Below are 18,664 nucleotides of genomic sequence, written 5' to 3' on the forward strand. Positions count from 1 at the left end.
TTCAGCACAGACTGCAGACAGACAGCGGCACACGCCCCAGCGCAGCCAGACCCCCCCCGGAGAGACTGGCCGGGCCTGGGAGGACAGACGGCCACCAGGAGGGACAAGGCCACGCCAGCGTGCAGCCCGTGCCCACGGCCTCCTGGCTCTCCAGGGCACACTCCAGGGGCACGGGGCGAAGCAACGGGATGGGGCAGGGCCGCTGTCACACACACACACACACGTCACCAAGGACAACGATCCAGAGGAAGGGCCGTGAGGACAGCAGGGTGACCAGACTGGCGGAGAGCGCGGGGAGAAAGGAAATTGAAAAGCAGAAGAGGACAGACCAAGCGAGTGCGGAAGAGAAAAGTGAGCTGTACCTAGTGTCATTTCCGAATGAAATGCTAAAGGTGGAGGCAGCCAGGACACACACGTACACACAGAAGAGATGGACACGTCAGAACGAGCCCCGTCACGTGGCCGGGTACAAGCTAACCCACAGTGAGCGGGGGAGTGCGCCATATCCGCCAGCTGCCCGGGCGGCTCACGGGGCAGCGTCTGGGGCCCTCTCCGACCCCCAGTCCCCGTGTCTGCAGCCAGAGCTTTGAGTCCGTGCCCAGCAGGACCAGGTGGGTACCTATGGACCCGTGACTGACCCCTTTAGGGACGCCTCTGTCCCAGGGGCCCCCAAGCGCCCTAGTCCCTGTGGGCCAGGCCCGCAGGGAGAGCCAGAGGTCCAACGCAGCCCAGACCGGACAAATGCTGTGGCACAGCTGTGTGACCTCTGGCTATCACCAGACACCTATGTACCCTGCTTCCTGGACCAACCACTGGCAGTCACCATCCCTGCCTCATGGAGATGTCCTGTGGGTTGATGCTCGTCCGAGGCGCTGAGGGCAGAGCCCGGATAGCACTATTCTTACTAATTCTTGTTACTAGTCCTGGCCTCCAAGAGGCCCTGACCACACACTGGGAAAGGCCAGCCTGAAGGCCCCCTACCCGGGGCGGCCAGCCAGCCCCAAACCCTCGCTGCCGTCCCCTCTGTCCACCTTCCTCAATGTCATTAAAGGATGCTGCTGGCTTCTGACCCACTGCCGGTGCTCTGGGGACCAGCAGGACTCTCCTACATTGACGAGCACTCTCTATTTGTCCTTCGGGAAGAACTGGCCCTCCCAGGGCAGGCTCCTACTCAGATACCAAGAGCTAGACCCCCATCTCGTCGGGAGCCCCTCACCCTTGAGTGGGACACACCAACGGAACCAGAGCCAGCCCAGTGAGGGCGTCCAAAACCCTAGGGCCCGGCAGTGGCCCTCACCCCAGGACCAGATGGACTCTGCCACAACTGGCCAGGGCCATAAGGAGAAACGAGCGCACCTCCACATGAGGCTCACTCACCAAGGCCCCACGGAGATGCTCTTGGCCAAGAGGCCCTCAGTCAAGTTGGGATGTAGCTCTTGCTGAGACCCAAAACCCCGCTGAAAACCCAAACCTGTGGGTCTCGTGTGTTGAGGCGGGGCCCGGCAGTGGGTGGGGGCCCCCTTGGGCCCATGTACACAGCTGAAGAGGGCGCCTTCCACTATGCCATTCCCCAGGCGCCAAGATGGCTGGGGACTGACCTGGCACAGCCATGACGCTGTCCACAGGCTATTCTCAAAGCCCTGGTCAGCCTTCAACCCCAGGCAGCCCTCCTGCAGACCAGCCCCCGGCCTACAGCCAGCCAGTCAGGGGGGTCAGACCCTGGAGCCCCAGACAGGAAGGGTCATCAGCAGCACTCCTGAGCTCCCGGGCCTCTGCAGAGGGACGTCTCACTGGATGCCAGCAGGAATGCTTGGGGCAGGGAGGGGTGGCCAAGAGCGTTTGCCTGTGTGGGACCTTCACAGCCCTGGAGGGTGCGAGGCTGCGGGACATAGCACGGGACTGGGGATCGCTGTCCCCCATCACCTACACAGCCAGATGGAGTCAGGGCTACTACACCAGGACCCCCACTCGGGAGCAGACACAGGACTCTCGGGACCTCTCTGGGCATCAAGTCACCCCAGGAAGGGAGCACCTCTCCCTCTACCCCCACTAGACACCCAGCCAGTCCCGCAGATACACTCTCAGGAGAAATGTGCCAGCCAGACAAGGGGTCCCTGGGTCAGAAGCACTGTGGATTCCCAGACCCCACCCCAGATCCACTGAGGTGGAAACACGGGGACAGGGTCGCCTCATGAGCAGAGCGCCTGGGCTCACTCTGGCGCCTCCCCACAGTCTTGGCCCACCCTGCCAACCCTTTGGATCCAGACCCACGTCAGGCCGGGACCGGAGGGTCCCTGACCCAGGGAGGCCCTGCCCACAGCTCCCAGGCCTAAGCCCTTCTCCAGGACACCCAGCAGCAGGCAGGGCTCTGCTTCCCCAAGGGCAGAGCCCTAGGAGTCCCCACAGGAACCTCCCTCTGGAAGGAGAATGCCCACTCGCACAACTCTTTCCGCGGTGGACTGCAGGGTGCAGGACGGAGGCTCCCCTCCTCCGAGCCCCCTGCAGGAGCTGCCAGCCAACATCTCCCTCTGACCAGCAGGGGTGGGTGGGGAGGGAGTCTGGGTTGACGCCCCCCTGCCACAGGGCTTGGGCAGTGGGGGGCCAGAAACAGGACCACCCCCAACTCAGCTCCAGGACTTAGAGTTCTATCCTCAGACAAGTGAGGACCCACAGGGAGAAACGTGAAAATGCGTGACAAAGTTCTGTTGACAAAGAATATGTCATAGGCTGTGAAATGTTTTCCCCGTGCTAATTCTTGCCCAGCAAGCTTCAGTGGCCATCCCAGCCACAACAGTGGTAGGTGTTTCATGTCCCCTTGGAGGGTGCCATGGGAGCCCCCACGTTGGCCTGGCCTGATCTAACAGACTGTGTGCCCGCTGTATGCCTGCGGAGCTCAGGTGGGGCAGCAGCTGCCTGCGGCAGGCAGGGGGTCATCCCCCGCCTCACCCACCCAACTGCGGCGCCTGGTCGTTCCACAGGATGCCGGCTGCACACAGCCCATTGATGCACCTTCTGACAACTGTGTGGTGACTCGTACCCAACACCTGGGACGAGCATCACAGCCACAGTGGGTTAACGGGCAGGCAAGGGGGGCACGCTGATGCAAACAGGTTTATGGAGAATCTGAAAATTAAACCCTGTGCTCAGTAGTACCCCACAGCTAAGAGCAGGGGAATGGAATTCTGCTGTGCCCACTGCAGCCCTGTGCACGGCTTAGTGACCTCATGCACTGTGCAACTGGAGAGTCCTCAGACCCGAAGAGAATGGAGAAGTAAGAGGATTGAGGGACTGAGGAGGTGAGGAGGTGAAGGGGTGAGGGGGTGAGGGAAGGAGGGGGTGGGAAGCAAAGGGGTGAGGGAATGAAGGGGGTAGGGGATGAAGCGGTAAAGTGGTGAAAGGATGGGGTTGAGGGGATAAAGGAATGAGGGGATGGGGGTGAGAGGTGGAAGAATGAAGGGACTGAGGGGATGAGGGAGTGAGGGGCTGGAGGGGTGAGGGGATAAGGGATTAATGGGTGAGGGAATGAAAGGGGTAGGGGATGAAGGGGTGAAGGGGTGGGGATGGGGGTTAGGGGATGAGGGGATGAGGGAATGAAGTGTGAGTTCTGAGGGAATGAGGGAAGGAAGGGGTGAGATGAGTGGTTAGGGGTGAGGGGATAAGGGGGAAAGGGGATGAGGGGTGAAGGGATAAAGGGATGGGGTACAGGGATGAGGGATGAAGAGAAGGGATGTGGGGTGAGGAGATCTGGGGATAAAAGGGTGAAGGGTCAGGAATGAAGGGGTGAGGGATAAGTGGCTAGGTAAGAGGATGAGAGGGTGAAAGGATGAGGGTGAGGGGCTAGGGGTGAGGGGATGGGGGGTGAGGGAATGAGGGTAAGTGGTCAGAGGTGAGGGGTGAAGGACTGACAGGTGAGGGGATGAGGGGGAGAATGACCATGTGATCCACGTTTACACAGTTGTGTGGAAGCCTCCCAGCTAATAGATTTTCATCACCTCATTTCTGCCACAGGAGCTTCAAGCACGGGTTAAATTATCCCCTTTCTGAGGGGGGAAGGAAAACGAGGTTCCAGAAGTTTCTGCCACCTGTCCACACTCACACAGACAGCCAAGAGCACTGTCAGCCAAGGGCACAGCCAGGCTGCCCCAGTCCACACATCTAGGGCAAGACCCTCCCTGGACCACACCCCACTGTCCGCTCATTCCCAGGAGTGCCCCCACAGTGGCTCCTGCCCCACAGGGCTGGGCCCCGTGAAGGAGGCAGGGGCTCTGACCCCACTGCCCCTCGTGCACTGGGCCTCCTCTTTCAGGCCAAGCCCACTGGGGCCAATGAGCCCTCATCTGGAACTGGGGGTCTGGACTCCCTGCTCAGGTGCAGGGGTGAGGGCCTCATGAAGTTGGGGGGCTGAAAAGGAAAATCAGTGCCCATTCCTTCCTTGGTACATCCTCCTGGCCGTGCAGTATTGTCCCCATTTTACCCAGGAGCTTCCTGGAGGCATAAGTTGCAGGTGTGGAGTTGAGGTGTCGAGGAACAGTGAGCACCCCTCTATCCCACAGAGCTGGCTGTGCAAACACAAACTTGAACAGAACATGCACACCACCCCCCCACGCCTGGCCAAGCAATCACACTGAGGGGCTTGGAACCTTCTACTCATCGAGGAAACAGCTCTTGACGGGGGTCCTGCCCAGCAGATGCATCCGAGCAAGGGGCTCTAGGCCCAGAGCTTTCTGAGAGCAGGATGACGGCCTTGGGCGGCCCGGGTCCCTACCAGGCCCCCTCCCTGCTCTGGGCCTGCACATCTGTGCCCCCTGTTCAGAAGCAGCCACTGCCACACATGTTCCCTTGACAGGGTCCCCAGGGAGGGCAAGCAGCAGCCTCTGGAAACACGTGTCCACCACACAAATACACGTGTGCGCATGCTTTCGGGGTCACACCAGCAGGAGCCACAGCCCGTGGGGCCCAGGGCCCATTCACAGGGACCCTCACAGCCGTGGCTCAGACAGGCCTGTGGTGCCCCCCACCCCACCCTGGGGCTCCTCCCACAGAAGGAACAGGCACACCCCTCCCCCAGGCAGCTGAGCGGCTCACACATTTGCTGGAAGCCTTCTGAATGCTCACTTCATCTTACAAAACAGCTGACCTGCAGGACCACCCCCACAGCGCTCTGACCACCGTCCACGGGACCCAGAAGGACATGACCTTGACCCTCTGCTCAGAACAGACTCGAGTCTCATGGACAGTCTTGATTAGGGACTTTGAGGCTGTCTGCCCCCGGGGCCTCATGGATCCTTGCACCCAGTGGGCCTGCTCAGGGACCTCACTCAAGTCGGGGAGGCAGCCCCCTGTCCAGGAGCCCATGCCTCGGGGGTTGAGACAGAGACCGGCTGGGCCCTTCACAACCTACTTTACTGCCCACCCCTGCCATCCAGGGTGTGTGGCAGCCAAGGCCAAGAGTGCAGCTGGAGCCCCCAGCCCGGCCAGTGAGGGGCTGATGCTCAGGGCTGGAAGGTGTGGAGCGTGGAGGTCCCTGGTAGGGCTGGTTCTCATCTGCCCTCCCGTCCTGGGCCCACCACAGCCCCTCTCTCCCTCTTTTCTCTTTCACCTTACAAGGGGTGGGACTGGTGCTGGCCAGCCAGCATGCGGGGCGCCTGCTCTGGCTCCAGCGGGGGCGGAGTCAGCACGGGGCGGGCAAGGCTGGGGGCAGGAGCAGGAGGCCGGCCAGGGTCTCCAGAGGGGCAGGAAACTATTGAAGCAGCCAAAATCAAGAGGACGGGCAGAAGGAACTCAGCCAGGAGGGAGGGGTGGGGTGAGGAGAGGAAGCAACAAAGAAAATCAAAAAAGGATTCCAAGGAAATAAAACTAAAGAAGATGGAGAAACAGGAGGGAAAGGGGAGCAAGTGTAGAAGAAATCCAAAAAGCTGAAAATAAATGTCAGGGTGTGGGGCTGGGGAAGGAAAAAGGCCAAAATAAAACCAAGGGGCACAAATGATACCTAGGCATGTCCGAATCAAGAAACTGCCTGCAAAACACAAACAATTACAGGTTAGTGAGGCCGGCAGGGCAGGGCAGCGGGGCGGTGGGGCAGGGCTGCGGGGTGGCAGGACAGCAGGGCAGCGGGACAGCGGCAGCAAGGGGAGGGGCAGCGCAGAGAGAAGCTGTCCGTGGTGACAGGCCCAGTCTGAGCTGGGGTGGCCGCGAAGCACAGGGCCTTGGAGCGGGAGGAGGCTGAGGCCATGGCAAAGCGGGTTGACAGCTCGCACCCCTCAGCCCAAGCCTCGGGGGTCTCTGAGCCTCAGCGCCTCTCAGGGGAGAAGGGTCCACTCAAGTGGCCCATTACAGGGCTCTGAGGACATCAGCCAGGGTCCAGGAAGAGAAAGGTCCCAGGGAAGGGGAACCTGCTGGCTTGGCCCACCGAGCCTCTGAATGGCATCTGTCTGCAGCCCCCAGGTGGGGACGGTCCCCAAGATTTTCCTGGGGGAAGGCTGGGGGGTCAGAGCAGTCCTGGGGCCATACCATCATGGGCAGGAGCCAAGCCTGAGGCCAAAGCAGCTCTGGGCAAGGTCTATGGTCCCAGCCCACAAATGGGCCTTCCTCTACATTTGACCCAGGGCAGCCCTGACCTCAAACACAGGGCCAACTGGCCCCAGAGCTGCCTGTCAGCCAGCCTCACTTCCCACGGCCCCCAGGAAGCAGAACCAAAGCTCCGTCAGTAATGGGGCCTTGGGCATTTAGGATCAGGGCTGGACCTGCTTAGCTAAGGCCCTGAGGTCCAGCTGGGAGCCAGAGCCCCCTTAACTACTGGGACTCAGCCTAGAGCTGAGGCCCCCAAGGGCCTCCCCAGCAGCTGGGCTGGCAGGACAGAGGGAAGCCTCAGAGACACAGTCCTCCATGTAGGGAGACCACATGGGGCAGGAGGCTTGGAAGGAAAATACTTAACCCTGCCCTCTTGGGTTTTGCTCCCCACTCCCTTTCTGCCCCAAGAATCTAGAAGTTGCTGGGCCAAAGGAAGGGTCTGAGGCAGAGGGAATGCTGAGCTCATTCAGCAGGCAGAGCCCTCCAGGGCTGCCCTCCGCTCTGGGATCCTAGCTCCCACATCCCTGCAGGCAGCCCTCATGGGATTGCATTCTCATGGTCAGAGGAGCCCCCGAGCCAGCTTGCCCCACGGTGCCCCACAGCTTCCCACTCTGCCAGGCGGGACCCCCAACCTGCTCATCATAGCGACATCTCCCGGTGTTCTGCACCCCAGGACAAGAGTGCAGGTGACTTCCCTCAGGAAGTTTTCTGGGCAGGGCTGGAACCAGAGTCACAGCTGCCCCTCTGGGGGTCTCGGACTGCTGGCCCCCCCAGTAGCCTGCATGGGGGGATGCTTCCCTTACAGCCCACTTCCCAGGGTGTCCACAACAAAGCCAGGTTCCACTGGGGCTCAGGAGTCAGAAGGGCAGGACCTGACGCCCCAAGACATTTACCCTCATGGGTCCTAGTGTTCCTGGCAAGTGCAGGATCCCCAGTCCCCTCCAAGCACTCCCAGCCCTCAAAGACATTTTTCCCTGTACACACTGCCACAGGAACCCGTGAAGACAGCCAGAGCGCGAGCTCCTGGGGTCAGCTCTCAGCGTCTGCCTGCAGGCCAGGTCTGCCCATGGGAGAGCCGTCTGGGATGCTGGAACATTCTCGTCATTTTCCCAAGCCCCTGGAGAGCAGCATCTCAGACACAGCAAAGCCCAAATCCCCACCAAGAGGACAGGTCTTGACAGCTACGAGCTACCCACCCCCCCGTCAGTCCCCAGATGCCACCTCTCACACCTCCCAGCCAAGCCCAGCAAGGCTGGTGTTTTGGGGGGTGAAGAAGGGCATCCCCGGGGTGCTGGCACACCCCACCCGCCCGTCTCACATACCGGGGGAGCTGGGGCTGCCCCCGCTGCCAGGTCTTGGCCATTAATCGCAAGCTGGGAAAGGAGCAGCCCAGTGACAAGAGCAGGTGCCAAGCCGTGCCCGGAGGCTGAACCACTGACCTGTGCACCCTGGAACGGCCACTGGAACCCCCCAGCCCGAGGCCCAGACCACCCACAGCAGCATGGCCGGGGACGTTCGGGCCTGCTTGTCTGCCCAGCACCCCCGGTGTCCCCCCTCATCCCCCGAAACTCCTGAGGACAGAACCCAGCTCAGCCATCCTCGACACCCACTGCCCCTCTGCCAGGTGACCAAATGAACAGGCTGGACGAATGTGTGAGCTGTGATGGGACAACGTGCAGACACATACACCAAGGGACTCAGAGGCCAAGCCTCCCCTCCCAGCACCCGTTCTGCAGGTGTCAGAAAGGAAAGCCCGAAAGTTCTGTGGCTGGACAGACCAGCCAGGTCCACTGCAGTTGTGGCGGGCTGAGGACAAACCCCGAGTCCTAACCTGGACCCTGTCTCCAGGGAGCTGGGAACAGAACCCACTGTTGCCCCGAGGGCACTCACCGGTCATCCTGGGCCGGGTGGATGTAATCAGAGGAGAGGATGTTGAGAGACAAGATGTTGGGGTCGATCAGGGATTCATCAGTTTCTGGTGTGTTTCGGATCCGACCTACAGGAAAGGCCACAGTACAGTCACCTCCCAGGACAGGCGGGTGCTGGGTCCCTGCCTGGACCGGCACTCCAGAACCTTGAGGCCATGTCAGGGAACCGACTCCCCGTGGGCCCACAGGAGGGCCAGACAGTGAGGCCGCGGCAGTGTCTCTGCCAATCCCGGGCGGCGGCTCTCAGCATACCACCCTGCCCTCTGTCCTCCCGCAATCTCAGTTTCTAGTTTATTAGCCATAAATAACTTTCTCTCTCAACGTCGGTCTCTCTCGCACCCAAATGATAGGTTCTAACCTCTCAGCCTAGAATGCACAGGCCCTTGTTGGGAAAGGAAATCTTAGCAAGATAAGGAAAAATGTTTCCTCTTCTCTTTATACTAGAAGGAAAGGAGAATGAAGGAGGGAAGGAAGGAAGAGGAAAGGAAGGGAAGGAGAGAATGAAGGAAAGAGGGAAGGAAGGAAGGAGGGAAAGAAGGAAGAAAGGAGGGAATGGAAGGAAGAAAGGGAAGGAGGGATGGATGAATGGATGGACAGAAGGAAGGAAGGAAGGAAGGAGGGAGGGATGAATGGATGGACAGATGGAAGGAAGGAAGGAAGGGAGGGAAAGAGGGAGGGATGAATGGATGGATGGAAGGAAAGGAAAGGAAGGAGGGAAGGAAGGAGTATTTGGGTTGTTAATCTCTCTGCAGGGCACACTTCCTGCCTTAGGAGCCCCCTAAGATGCCCCCTGGGAAGGCGGTCCTGTCTGGGGAAGGCACCACAACGGCTGTGAGTCAAGAATCCTGCTGGTGGCTTTGTGTGTCATTTCTTGTCCCAGTAGGGTTAGATACCAGAACACTCCGCTTCTTCAAGGAAGAAACACACACTGAATTTTCTCCATTAAGCCATGCAGGAAGACTGGCCTTCTGTCCCCCGTACGCAATGGTGAGGCGGAGCCCAGGCCCTGGCCAGGAGTCTGTGGCCACGTATGCTGGAGTTGCCTGCCCCACCTCCTGGAATCTTCTTGCAGCATTTGGGTTCTGGGAGGAGCAAGGTGTGGGGTCCCCCAAAAGTGCTCCCAGGGTGTGTCCCCATAGTGGGAGGTGGAGTGCCCCGTGGCTTGGCGGGAGCCAAACGCTCGTTCCAGGGCTGGCCTCCAACCTCCTCAGCCCCTTGGGCACAACGTCAGCAGCTCTCTGCCCATTTGTGTGGTCAGGCGCCCCTCTGGCAAGCGTGAGGCCTGGGGGGCCCCTGTTGGGCAGAGACGCCTCTTCCCAGGTCTGTCTGGTTTAGGAGGCCCAGAGAGACAGCTCCCAGAGCCCTCGACCCAGAGTGGGGCCTTGGTGTTCACAGTTTTCCCCCCTCCTCTCAGCAGCACCCCTCCTCTGGTTTGGGGTGAGCCCTCTCGTCTGCACGAGGTCTGGGTGCCAGTGGGGTACGTGCTGCATCTCATTCTTTAGATCAATTCCCTAAACTTGCCCTAAACATCTCAGAGGAGGATTTGCTAGCTCTCTCCAGCCTTTTAAGATTTGTGTGAACACAGATACCAAATGGCTAAAATAAAAGCATTTGTCTTGGGCCCCCAGAAGCTCACAATCCTGCACCTTGGGGCCCAGCATATGGCTTCTGGCAGTGGCATCTCTGCGACCACGCCCTCAGGGCCCCCCATGAGACCCGGGACAGCACCCTCCAGCGGCAGCCCTCCTGACCACAGAAAGGCCCAGGAAGGGGCTTCCAGAGGGACCCATCAGCTCCAAGGGAGGGGAAGGACGGACAATCCTCTGAGCTCTTGAAGGGAAACTGGAAAACAAACTCTTACACGGCTTGGCAAAAGAAACTTTTCCAGCAGACCAAAGAGCTCAGAGTGTGACGTCCTTGAAGGAAAATGTCCGAGGTCTGTGGCGACCACTGTGAGTTAAACTGTGCGTCCTCTCCCTGTGTGTCCCCCACCACCACCACAAAGGATGCATCGTGCTGACCCCCAGGACCTGAGAACGTGACTTCATTTGGAGCCAAGGTCTTGGCGGATGTACTTAGCTGAGCTGTGGTCACACTGGAGGGGGTGGGCCCTGATCCAGGTCCTCCCAAGAAGAGGCCACCTGATGGGTCCCTAAGCTGAGGAGGGCCAGACAGTCCCCACACACCACTGACAGCAGGAAGAGGCAAGGACCAGTGCTCCCCTACAGGCTTCAGAGGGCGCGTGCCCTCAGCCTCATGCCTGCAGGTCTGTGGGAGGGCCCAGCTCTGCCATCCGCACCAGCATGGCTGACAGCAGGGGACTCCACAGAAATGGGGCAGCATCACCCTGGCCCGAGCTTTTCTCTCCAGGGGAGGGACTGAGGCACAGAGAAGTTCAGCAACTTGGCCAAAGTCACACAGCCTCGGGGCAGAGCTGTGGTTAGAGCTCAGGCATCTGGCCTGGACAGGGGTCTTCCTGCCAACCCAGCCCCAGCCCCTAAGGCAGCCCGCACCCATCTCGCTCACCCACGACCAGCTCTCGAACTTCCTTCCAGCGGATGTGGCTGCCTGTCTCATGCAGCAGGGTCACGGTAATCCGTCTCTGGATGCCCTGCCCAGCGCCAGGAGAGAGGACATGCTCAGATGGCCTGGGACCCCCAGGGCAGGGAGCACAGGCGAGCTGGGGCAGGGAGCATCTCGCACCTGGTGAAGCAGGAAGGTCCCCATGCACGGCATCCCACCACGGTGGTCCACGACTGCAGGAATGTAACTGCAAAAGAGAGATGCGTGAGGCAAACCCCCCACCCCCTGCACTCCCCTCACACATACCCGAGCACCCGGAGGAGCTGAAGGGTGGGAACAGGAAAAGCAGCTCCCGCCTCTGGCAGAGAGGAGGCGGTCCAGTCCAGGGAGGACAGAGTCAGCCAGGCAAGGACAGCCACACACACCAGCCCGAGGCTATGGCAGCCTGGCCATAGCCGGCGAGGGTACTCACTCGCCATTGGCCTCCAGCTCGCAGATCTCGAAGTAGACCAGCAGGTCGTACTTGCAGTGACAGGGCCCGGGGCAGGGCCGCGCCAGCGTGCTGAGCTTGGTGGCAGGCACTGGGGGGTGACAGGAGAGAGGCACCACGGGTGGGAAACCCGGCCTGCCACGTCCCAGCGAGGTACGGGGACACATCAGGGCAGCACGAGCCCCTCGCTCCCCCAGGGGTGGACGCAGGAGAGCCCCGGGTACCTGGCTTGGACAGCGGCATGACCCTCGGGAAGTGGCGGCGCGAGGGCCTCAGGGGGCTGTGGAGAGAGAGGCACCGGGGTGAGGCAGCTGAAGGCAGGTCTCCAGGCCCCCAAGCCGGAGCTGGAGCCAAGGGCAGGAACAGCAGCAGGAGCTCACAGCGCTGCCTGCTCCAGGCCCCTGTCTGCCTCCCTGCTTCCTAGGTCCCAGGAAAGGCCCCAGGCTCAGGCCTTCACCAGCCTGGATGGGGGAGGAGGCCCATGGGGACCCCAGACCGAGCCCGTGAGAACTGGGCGAGATCCGACTCTGGTTCTCTGTCCGGGGCTTCCAGGACAGAGCCTCCCTCAGCACCCTAAGGACAGATGAGCCTTGTGGGACCAGATGCCTGGGAACCAGCACCCCTCACGGCCTTTCTCTTTCTCCAACACTCTGGACCCCCTGCATAGCTCCGGGTCCCGCAGGACAGCAGAGAGGGTGATGGGAGTGGCAAGAGGCTCCCCCAGCCCCAGAAGCCTGTCTGCAGTTCTCCCCGCACCAGGTGAGGGGTGGGAACAGCAGAAGGGACACCTGGCCCACCCACAGAGCCCAGGGGAGGTCACAGGAGATGAGGGAGATGGAAGGATGTTCCCTCATGATGTCTGGGGTCCAATGACTCCAGGAGCCTGGAATAGCTGGGCCCGGGGTGGCTTTCTCTGCAGGCGACAGGAGCAGTCAGCCTCATGCGCCTCCTTGGCCATTCCCCCACCTAGCCCCTGCTTCCCTGGCCCCAATACACAGCCCACAGCCTCGAGGGCAAGGTCTAGACAGCAGTCCTCCTTAAGAACCTCGCTGCTCCGTCCTGGAGGGACGTCTCTCATTTCCTCTGGATCCTGCTGACTTTGGGTGACCGGCCGCCCTGTTGATAGGGAAGGTGGGCATCGGGAGGCCTGCCTGGGTCAGGGCAGCTTCACTGGTAAGGAGGGGAGAGGGCCTGCACCCTTGAGAAGGGCCCTCCGACCCACCCCAACCTGGGGGTGCTGACCTGAGCACGTCCTTGCAGAGGGGTGGGAACGGGTGCTGCTGGTAGTGACCAAAGACCTCGAACACGATGGGCTGGCTCTTGATGTACTCGATGAAGGACTTGGTCACCTCCACCGCGATCTGGCAGGTGAGGAGGGCAAGTGGGAGGGTGAGGCCATGCCACAAGGGAGGGGAAGGAGAGTCGCAGAGGTTAACAGCTCGGCCTCCCCGGAGAGCCGGACTGGAGACCCTGGCTGGGCCCGACCTCTACCCACAAGGGGGTAATGCTCCTCTCTCGTCCTTCCAGCCCTGCCAAAGGCCAACCTCCCAAGAGTGCCCTTTCAGAACACCGAGCTCGAGAGGGGACAGAGGGCAGGGGGCACCTCTGTGGCCTGCAGGGACCCTTCCTGGGCCCTTGCCTGCTCATCAAGGGGTATGGGTTAAATTGTGTTCCTCCCACCCCCATTCCTATGTTGCAGTTCTGATGCCCAGATCCGTATTCAGAGACAGGATCTTTGTAGAGATAATCCCAAGTTCGAACTAGGGCACCAGGGGGCCCTAGGCCAATGTAGCTGTGTCCTTATGGAAAGGGGATATCAGGACACACAGACAAACACAAAGGCATGACCACGGGAGGGCAGGGAGAAGAGGGCGTCTGCCTGCCCAGCAGAGGCCTGGCACAGAGTCTCCCTCACGGTCTCCAAAGAACGACCCTACCCAGGCTTTGATCTCAGGCTTCTAGCCTCCCAAGAAGAGGGGCCGTGGCTTTGTTAAGGTTGCCCAGTGCATGGGCTCTGTTCAGGACGCCCACGAAATGAGCCCACCAAGTGTGCACACCTTCACACCTGACTTTGCTTCCCTGGCCGAGAACCCGAAGCTCAGGATGGGCTGGTCTGGGGGGCCCTTCCGAGTGTGGGCCTGGGACCACTCGGGTCACACACCCACAAGCTGTACTGGCCACAGTCTGTTTCACACTCCTCGGCGGGCACACGAGGACTCACCACCATTACGGCCAGGTGATGGCCAGCGGCTGGCGAGCCCTGTTCTCTGGCTTCACGGAGTGACTCCCCTCGGAAGCCCCTGCTCTCCTGACTGCCAGGCTGGGGACATGTCCTGCCTAGGGCTTCCCCGACCTCTCCAGACTGTGCCCAAGCACCCCAGGGCCCTTTGTGTGCTCTGTCTCTCTGCTTCTTCCCCACACCAGCCAGCGCCATGCTGAGCATCCTAGACACCTCGTGTTCATACCTGCCCAAGGGGCCCCCAGCCCCAGGCTTAAGCCCACTGGGGCCCCCACTGCCCAGTGACAGCACACGCCCCCGCCTGGCACCTGAGTCCCTATGCCCTCACACCCGGGCCCAGCCCAGCTCATGGCCGGGGTTCGGGACCGGGACAAGGTATGACGCACAGTGACTGCCGCCGGGCTCAGGTTTGGGGCGGCTAGGGTAGAGGGGAGGGGAGCCCTCAGGACGTACGTTTTGGACATGGTAGAAGCCAAGTGGGGGGCCCCTCCCTGTGTTCTTGAGGGGCTCCGTGGAGAAGGCCTCATCGTGGCGATGGATGAAGCTGTAAAAGGAGAGGAGACGCTGGCTGGGCACAGGGGCCACGGGGTGGGGACACGCAGCCGGCATAGGGCGCGGGGCTCACTTGAACTGGCAGAAGATGTCTGCGTATTCAGCAGAGATGCTGGATGCCTGCAGGACGGTCACACGGAAGGTGAAGGTGTTGCCCAGGCGCAGATGGTCCAGGGCGGCGTCCAGCGGCCCGTCCAGGGGAGCCTTCTCGGGGCTGTCCAGGAGGAGGCCTTCTGGAGACACGGCTGTGGGGGCCGAGGGCAAAGCAATGTGGCGGGAACTCTGCAGGCCTTAAAGCCCGGGATCGGGCAAGGAGCCCACACGGCTGCTGTCCCGGGAACATCCTGCGGCCTCCCTGGGGGACCATGGCAGTGGGGGCTGAGCCAAGAGGGGGTGGGCCCTCTGGACCATGATGGGTGGGGTGGCCCCCTACCTGAGCAGGTGTTATTGTTGACCTCGTCGGCCGAGGGCCCGGCATCTGCACCCTGGCCCTGACCTTCCACGATGCGCAGCTCTTCCTGGGAGGTCCCTGAGCGGGACATCCCCACCACTGGGCAGGATTCAGACTGGAACTGGGTGGGTTGGGGGCCAGAGTCAGAGGGAACCAGCTCAGGGTGAGGTCACGACAGCCCACTGAGGACCCCAGAGCCAGGCCAGGGCCTTTGCAGACCTGTGATCTAGACCCGCCCCTGCCTAGATGGGTGCCCACCTCCCTCAGCCTCAGTTTGTGTCGGCTGCAGAGGCGAAGATGGGGAATGGTTCAGGTGGAGTGCCGGGCAACCTGGTGGGGATGGGCTAGGAAAGAGCCTTAAGATGGAGAGGGGAGGAGCTTCCTGTGAGCGAAGCCCAGTCTGGGGGCGCCGGGCAGGACCCTCCCCTCCTCTACTCTGGGCCTGAGAGCAGAATGGGGAGCGCAGCCGGAAAGCACCGTCTCCTTTGAGTGAGGACCCGGCAGGGGGCAGTTCCTGTCCTTTGGCACCAGAGCAGGGCCAGCCCAGGACTGTGTGGAGGGGCCCCTCTAGCTCTTGCTGCAGTGTCAGGGGAGGGCAAAGATGGAAACAGGGTCCGAGACAGCAAGCCGGGTCGGCGCGGGTCAGTGGGGGCATCTTGGCGTGTGGTGGCCCATACAGCCAAAGGCTGGTGGGGAAAGCAGGCACAGACGCAGGGGAGGCCAAGGTGAGGAGACAGACGGACCCCATGGGTCAGGACAAGTCAGACAGTAAGAGAGCCCCCGAGGCCGGGGTCTGGGAAGAGAGGAACCAGCCTGAGGAGGACCCAGAGCCTGCCAGGCAGGTCCTGAGTGGTGCAGGCATGCCCAGGCCCTCTGGGGTCAGGCAGGAAGAGGGTCGTTGGTGTTGGAAGGCCAGGCCAAGCTTTGTGCCTACCTTTTCAAAGTGCTGGTCGTCGAAGGAGATTCTGGCCGTCCCTGACTGCCGGACGCCAGAGCCATAGTCAGGGGCCTCCTCATCAGCTGCAATGGGAACCGAGTGCACGGTCAGGGCCCTGCTGGTCCCCAGGAGGGCTTGGCAAGGTCAGTCGGAGCCACCAGGCAGGGGCAAGGCACAGGAACTGGGACGGGCTCTGACCCAGGACGGGGGTCCCCCAGTGCTGCCAACCACGGTTCCAGAACACCCAGGGTGCCGTCCTGGGCACATGGCCCGCCAGCCTGTGTGCCTCCGGGCCCAAGAGGGGGCCGCCTCCTCAGCACAGCTGGCCCTGACGGGACTATAGACTCCACATTCTCAAAAGCGAGCTATGACCCCTGCCCCTCTACTGAGTCTCGGCCGCCACCACCCACCGCAGACTTAGATACTCCAGCTGAGCCCACACCACACGGCCCTCCTGGCTTCATCCCCAGAATCACAACTGTCCCTCTGCCACCACCCTTGCAGGCTTGCACTGTCCTCCATCTGGACCCTCAACAGCCCCCACACACCCCTCACTCAGCTCCCATACCTGCTCCCCACATGCCCCTCACTCCCCTCCCTTCACAGAGTCCCAGATTTCCTGTTGTTTCCCACCCCTTGTCCTGCTGCTCCAGGGACACCTGGCTTCCGACCCCTCCCCAACCCCAACTCCAGCCACTCTGGCTAGACCGCACCCTGGGAGGCCTCTCAGACCCTCTAGGGGGCTCCAACCTCTTCTTCTAGGGCCTCCAGGGGGGGGATAAGCCCTGCTGTGATCTCAACCCCAGCTGCCCAGGGGCCCGGGGCTGGTCTAGGACCTGAGCACGGCAGAGCTGGGCGCTCGAGGGTCCAACAAGCAGACCCTCACAGGCCAGGTGGGACTTCTGTGAGCACTGGAGCTTTTTGAAGTTGGTGCTTGTCCACCATAGCGTTGGACAGGGAGAGTCCCGTGTGTCCAAACAGACAGCACCGGCCCATAAAGCAGGCCGCTCGGTGGGACCGACTTCACTGAGGCTCAGCCTGATCGCAGAGGGCTAAGAGCCAGGAGACAGAGCCCCCCCACCCAGGATTACAGTGACAGGGTTCCCTGTGAGGAATGAGGGTGGCCCTGAATGTCCTGAGTATCCGTTTCTGTCCTCCCCCTACTCAGGGTCCCGGAGGTCTTGGCACGGCAGTGACATGACTGGGACACACTACAAAGAGCACCTGGAAACTGTGGGCCAGTGAGAATTTGGCAAAAGGGTCCCAAAAGTATAACCAGAGCCCCCTTTAGTGGCTAGGCCATCCAGGTGGGGGTGGGTGGCACGGGGCTGCACAGGTAAGGGGCTCATGCTCTGAGCGGCCTGGCCCCATCTTGTCCTGGAGACACTTTGCCGTCGGACTCCCCAGGGCATCCAGGCTGCCAAGGCCATGGGGAGGGAACAGAGCAAGGCCACAGGGCAAGACCACGGGGCGTGGACCGAGGGCCCGAGGGCCACGAAGGCTATAAAGACCGTTAGAGCGTGAGCACAGGCCCTTGGACCTGCAGCTTCTACTCAGATAAGCGTGTTCACAGCTATGTTCTGGAATGGTCTTTCAACACATCTGTTGGGTGCAAAGCTTCCCGTGGGATGCCACTTACAGGGAAGCACCCCCAGGCTCACAGGCATTCACTCTGTGGCTCAGGGTCCGGGACCTGCCAGGCGGAGGGGGCTCAGCAGCAGGAGGTACCCGCCTCTGCAGCCAGGGGGTTTGGCCTGCGGCCCACTGTGGAGGGTCCACGGCCTCTGGGCAGAAAGGCCAGCTCCAGAGAGGCCAAGGGGTCTGAAGGACGGACCCAGTGGGGAGCCTGGAAAGAGGCTCTGAGGCTGCTGCTGTGGAGGTGGCAGTGGTCCGGGGTCTGCACGCCTGTGCTGGGCTCAGACACGGCAGGGACCTAGGACAGAGCAGCACTCTGCCCCACGCTGGGGTCTGGGTCCGCCTGGGGCTACCCGATGGGAGACAGGGGGCCCCTGAGGTCAGTGGGCTCAGCCCGCACAGTGTCAGCACCTCACCCCTGACCCGTCAGACCCGGCCCAGGAGAGTCCGAAAGGATGGAACCTAGAGCTGGGCAGCAGGAGCTGCTCCCGGAGGCCCTCCTGGGCGCCGGCAGCCTGCATGAGAGGAAGCCAGCGACGTGCTGGCCACGGTGTGGTGCCTATGGGGACCTCCCACCCAGGGCTGCCCCACACGCACCTGAGGTGGCCTGGACGGCCACGCGAAGGAAGCCCTTCACCTCTCCCTTCTCACTGACGACGGCCACACGGTGCACCAGAGGCACGGGGTACAGCAAGTTGCTCAGGTACACGAAGGCCCTGGGGGAGCAGAGGCCAAGGTCAGGGCCTTCCCGGTGTGGGCTGGGAGCAGCGCTGGCGGCAGCACGGCCCGGGCTCACGACACAACACGGCGAAGCAGAGCGAGGAGCCAAGCAGCCAGGGCAACGGGCAGGCAGGGCGGGCGGGGGCTGTGCTGGGTGGGGTGAGGCAGGGGGGCAGTCCGTGGGCTGCGCAGGAGACAGGAGGAGGCACAGGGACAGAGGAGGAGGAGGGCGTGCGCAGGGCAGGCAGAGAGGAAGTGCGAGTGGGGCTGGCACAGGGCTGAGCCCGCAGGGCCATACCCGCTGTCTGAGAGCTGAGGAGGGAGGTTTCAGCCTGCTTCAAGGAGGAGGAGGACCTGGGGACCCGGCCACGCCGAGCTATGACCCTCACACTGGCAATGATGCCCGCAGTCCCTCTGCCTCCCGCCCCTTTCCCAGTGACCCCTGGCCTCAGCGCCCCACAGAGGGCTCCCATGGCAGAACAGAGCTCGATTCCTTCTCAGACCCTTCCAGAAACACAGCGGGCAGGAGCTCACAGAGTCAGCCAACGGGGCACCACTCCCACCTCTGTGCCAGGGAAGTGGGCTGAGTAGAGCCCTGAGGCCCCCCTAGACTGCCCGG

At 61.8% G+C, this 18,664-nt stretch overlaps 1 protein-coding gene across 21 annotated transcripts in view; it reads right to left on the minus strand.

The window, feature by feature from the left end:
* The window catches only part of KIF1A (kinesin family member 1A), a 92,845-nt gene that overhangs the window by 11,832 nt on the left and 62,349 nt on the right, over window positions 1–18,664 (minus strand). For 6 of the 21 annotated variants that reach the window (XM_046018537.1, XM_046018530.1, XM_046018520.1 and 3 more), the window contains 13 exons: window positions 17,923–18,041; window positions 15,688–15,773; window positions 14,736–14,874; window positions 14,376–14,547; window positions 14,204–14,294; window positions 12,754–12,872; window positions 11,736–11,791; window positions 11,494–11,602; window positions 11,202–11,268; window positions 11,025–11,109; window positions 8,461–8,566; window positions 5,990–6,016; window positions 363–386 (listed from right to left, as the gene is read on the minus strand). In XM_046018537.1, the coding sequence (XP_045874493.1) occupies window positions 363–386; window positions 5,990–6,016; window positions 8,461–8,566; window positions 11,025–11,109; window positions 11,202–11,268; window positions 11,494–11,602; window positions 11,736–11,791; window positions 12,754–12,872; window positions 14,204–14,294; window positions 14,376–14,547; window positions 14,736–14,874; window positions 15,688–15,773; window positions 17,923–18,041 (1,200 nt within the window). The remainder of the gene's footprint in view (window positions 1–362; window positions 387–5,989; window positions 6,017–8,460; window positions 8,567–11,024; window positions 11,110–11,201; window positions 11,269–11,493; window positions 11,603–11,735; window positions 11,792–12,753; window positions 12,873–14,203; window positions 14,295–14,375; window positions 14,548–14,735; window positions 14,875–15,687; window positions 15,774–17,922; window positions 18,042–18,664) is intronic. The other 15 variants (XM_046018529.1, XM_046018527.1, XM_046018524.1 and 12 more) reach the window with 3 other exon arrangements.

The sequence above is a fragment of the Meles meles genome, chromosome 9 (genome assembly GCF_922984935.1).
Source record: "Meles meles chromosome 9, mMelMel3.1 paternal haplotype, whole genome shotgun sequence".
Taxonomy (NCBI): Eukaryota; Metazoa; Chordata; class Mammalia; order Carnivora; family Mustelidae; genus Meles; species Meles meles.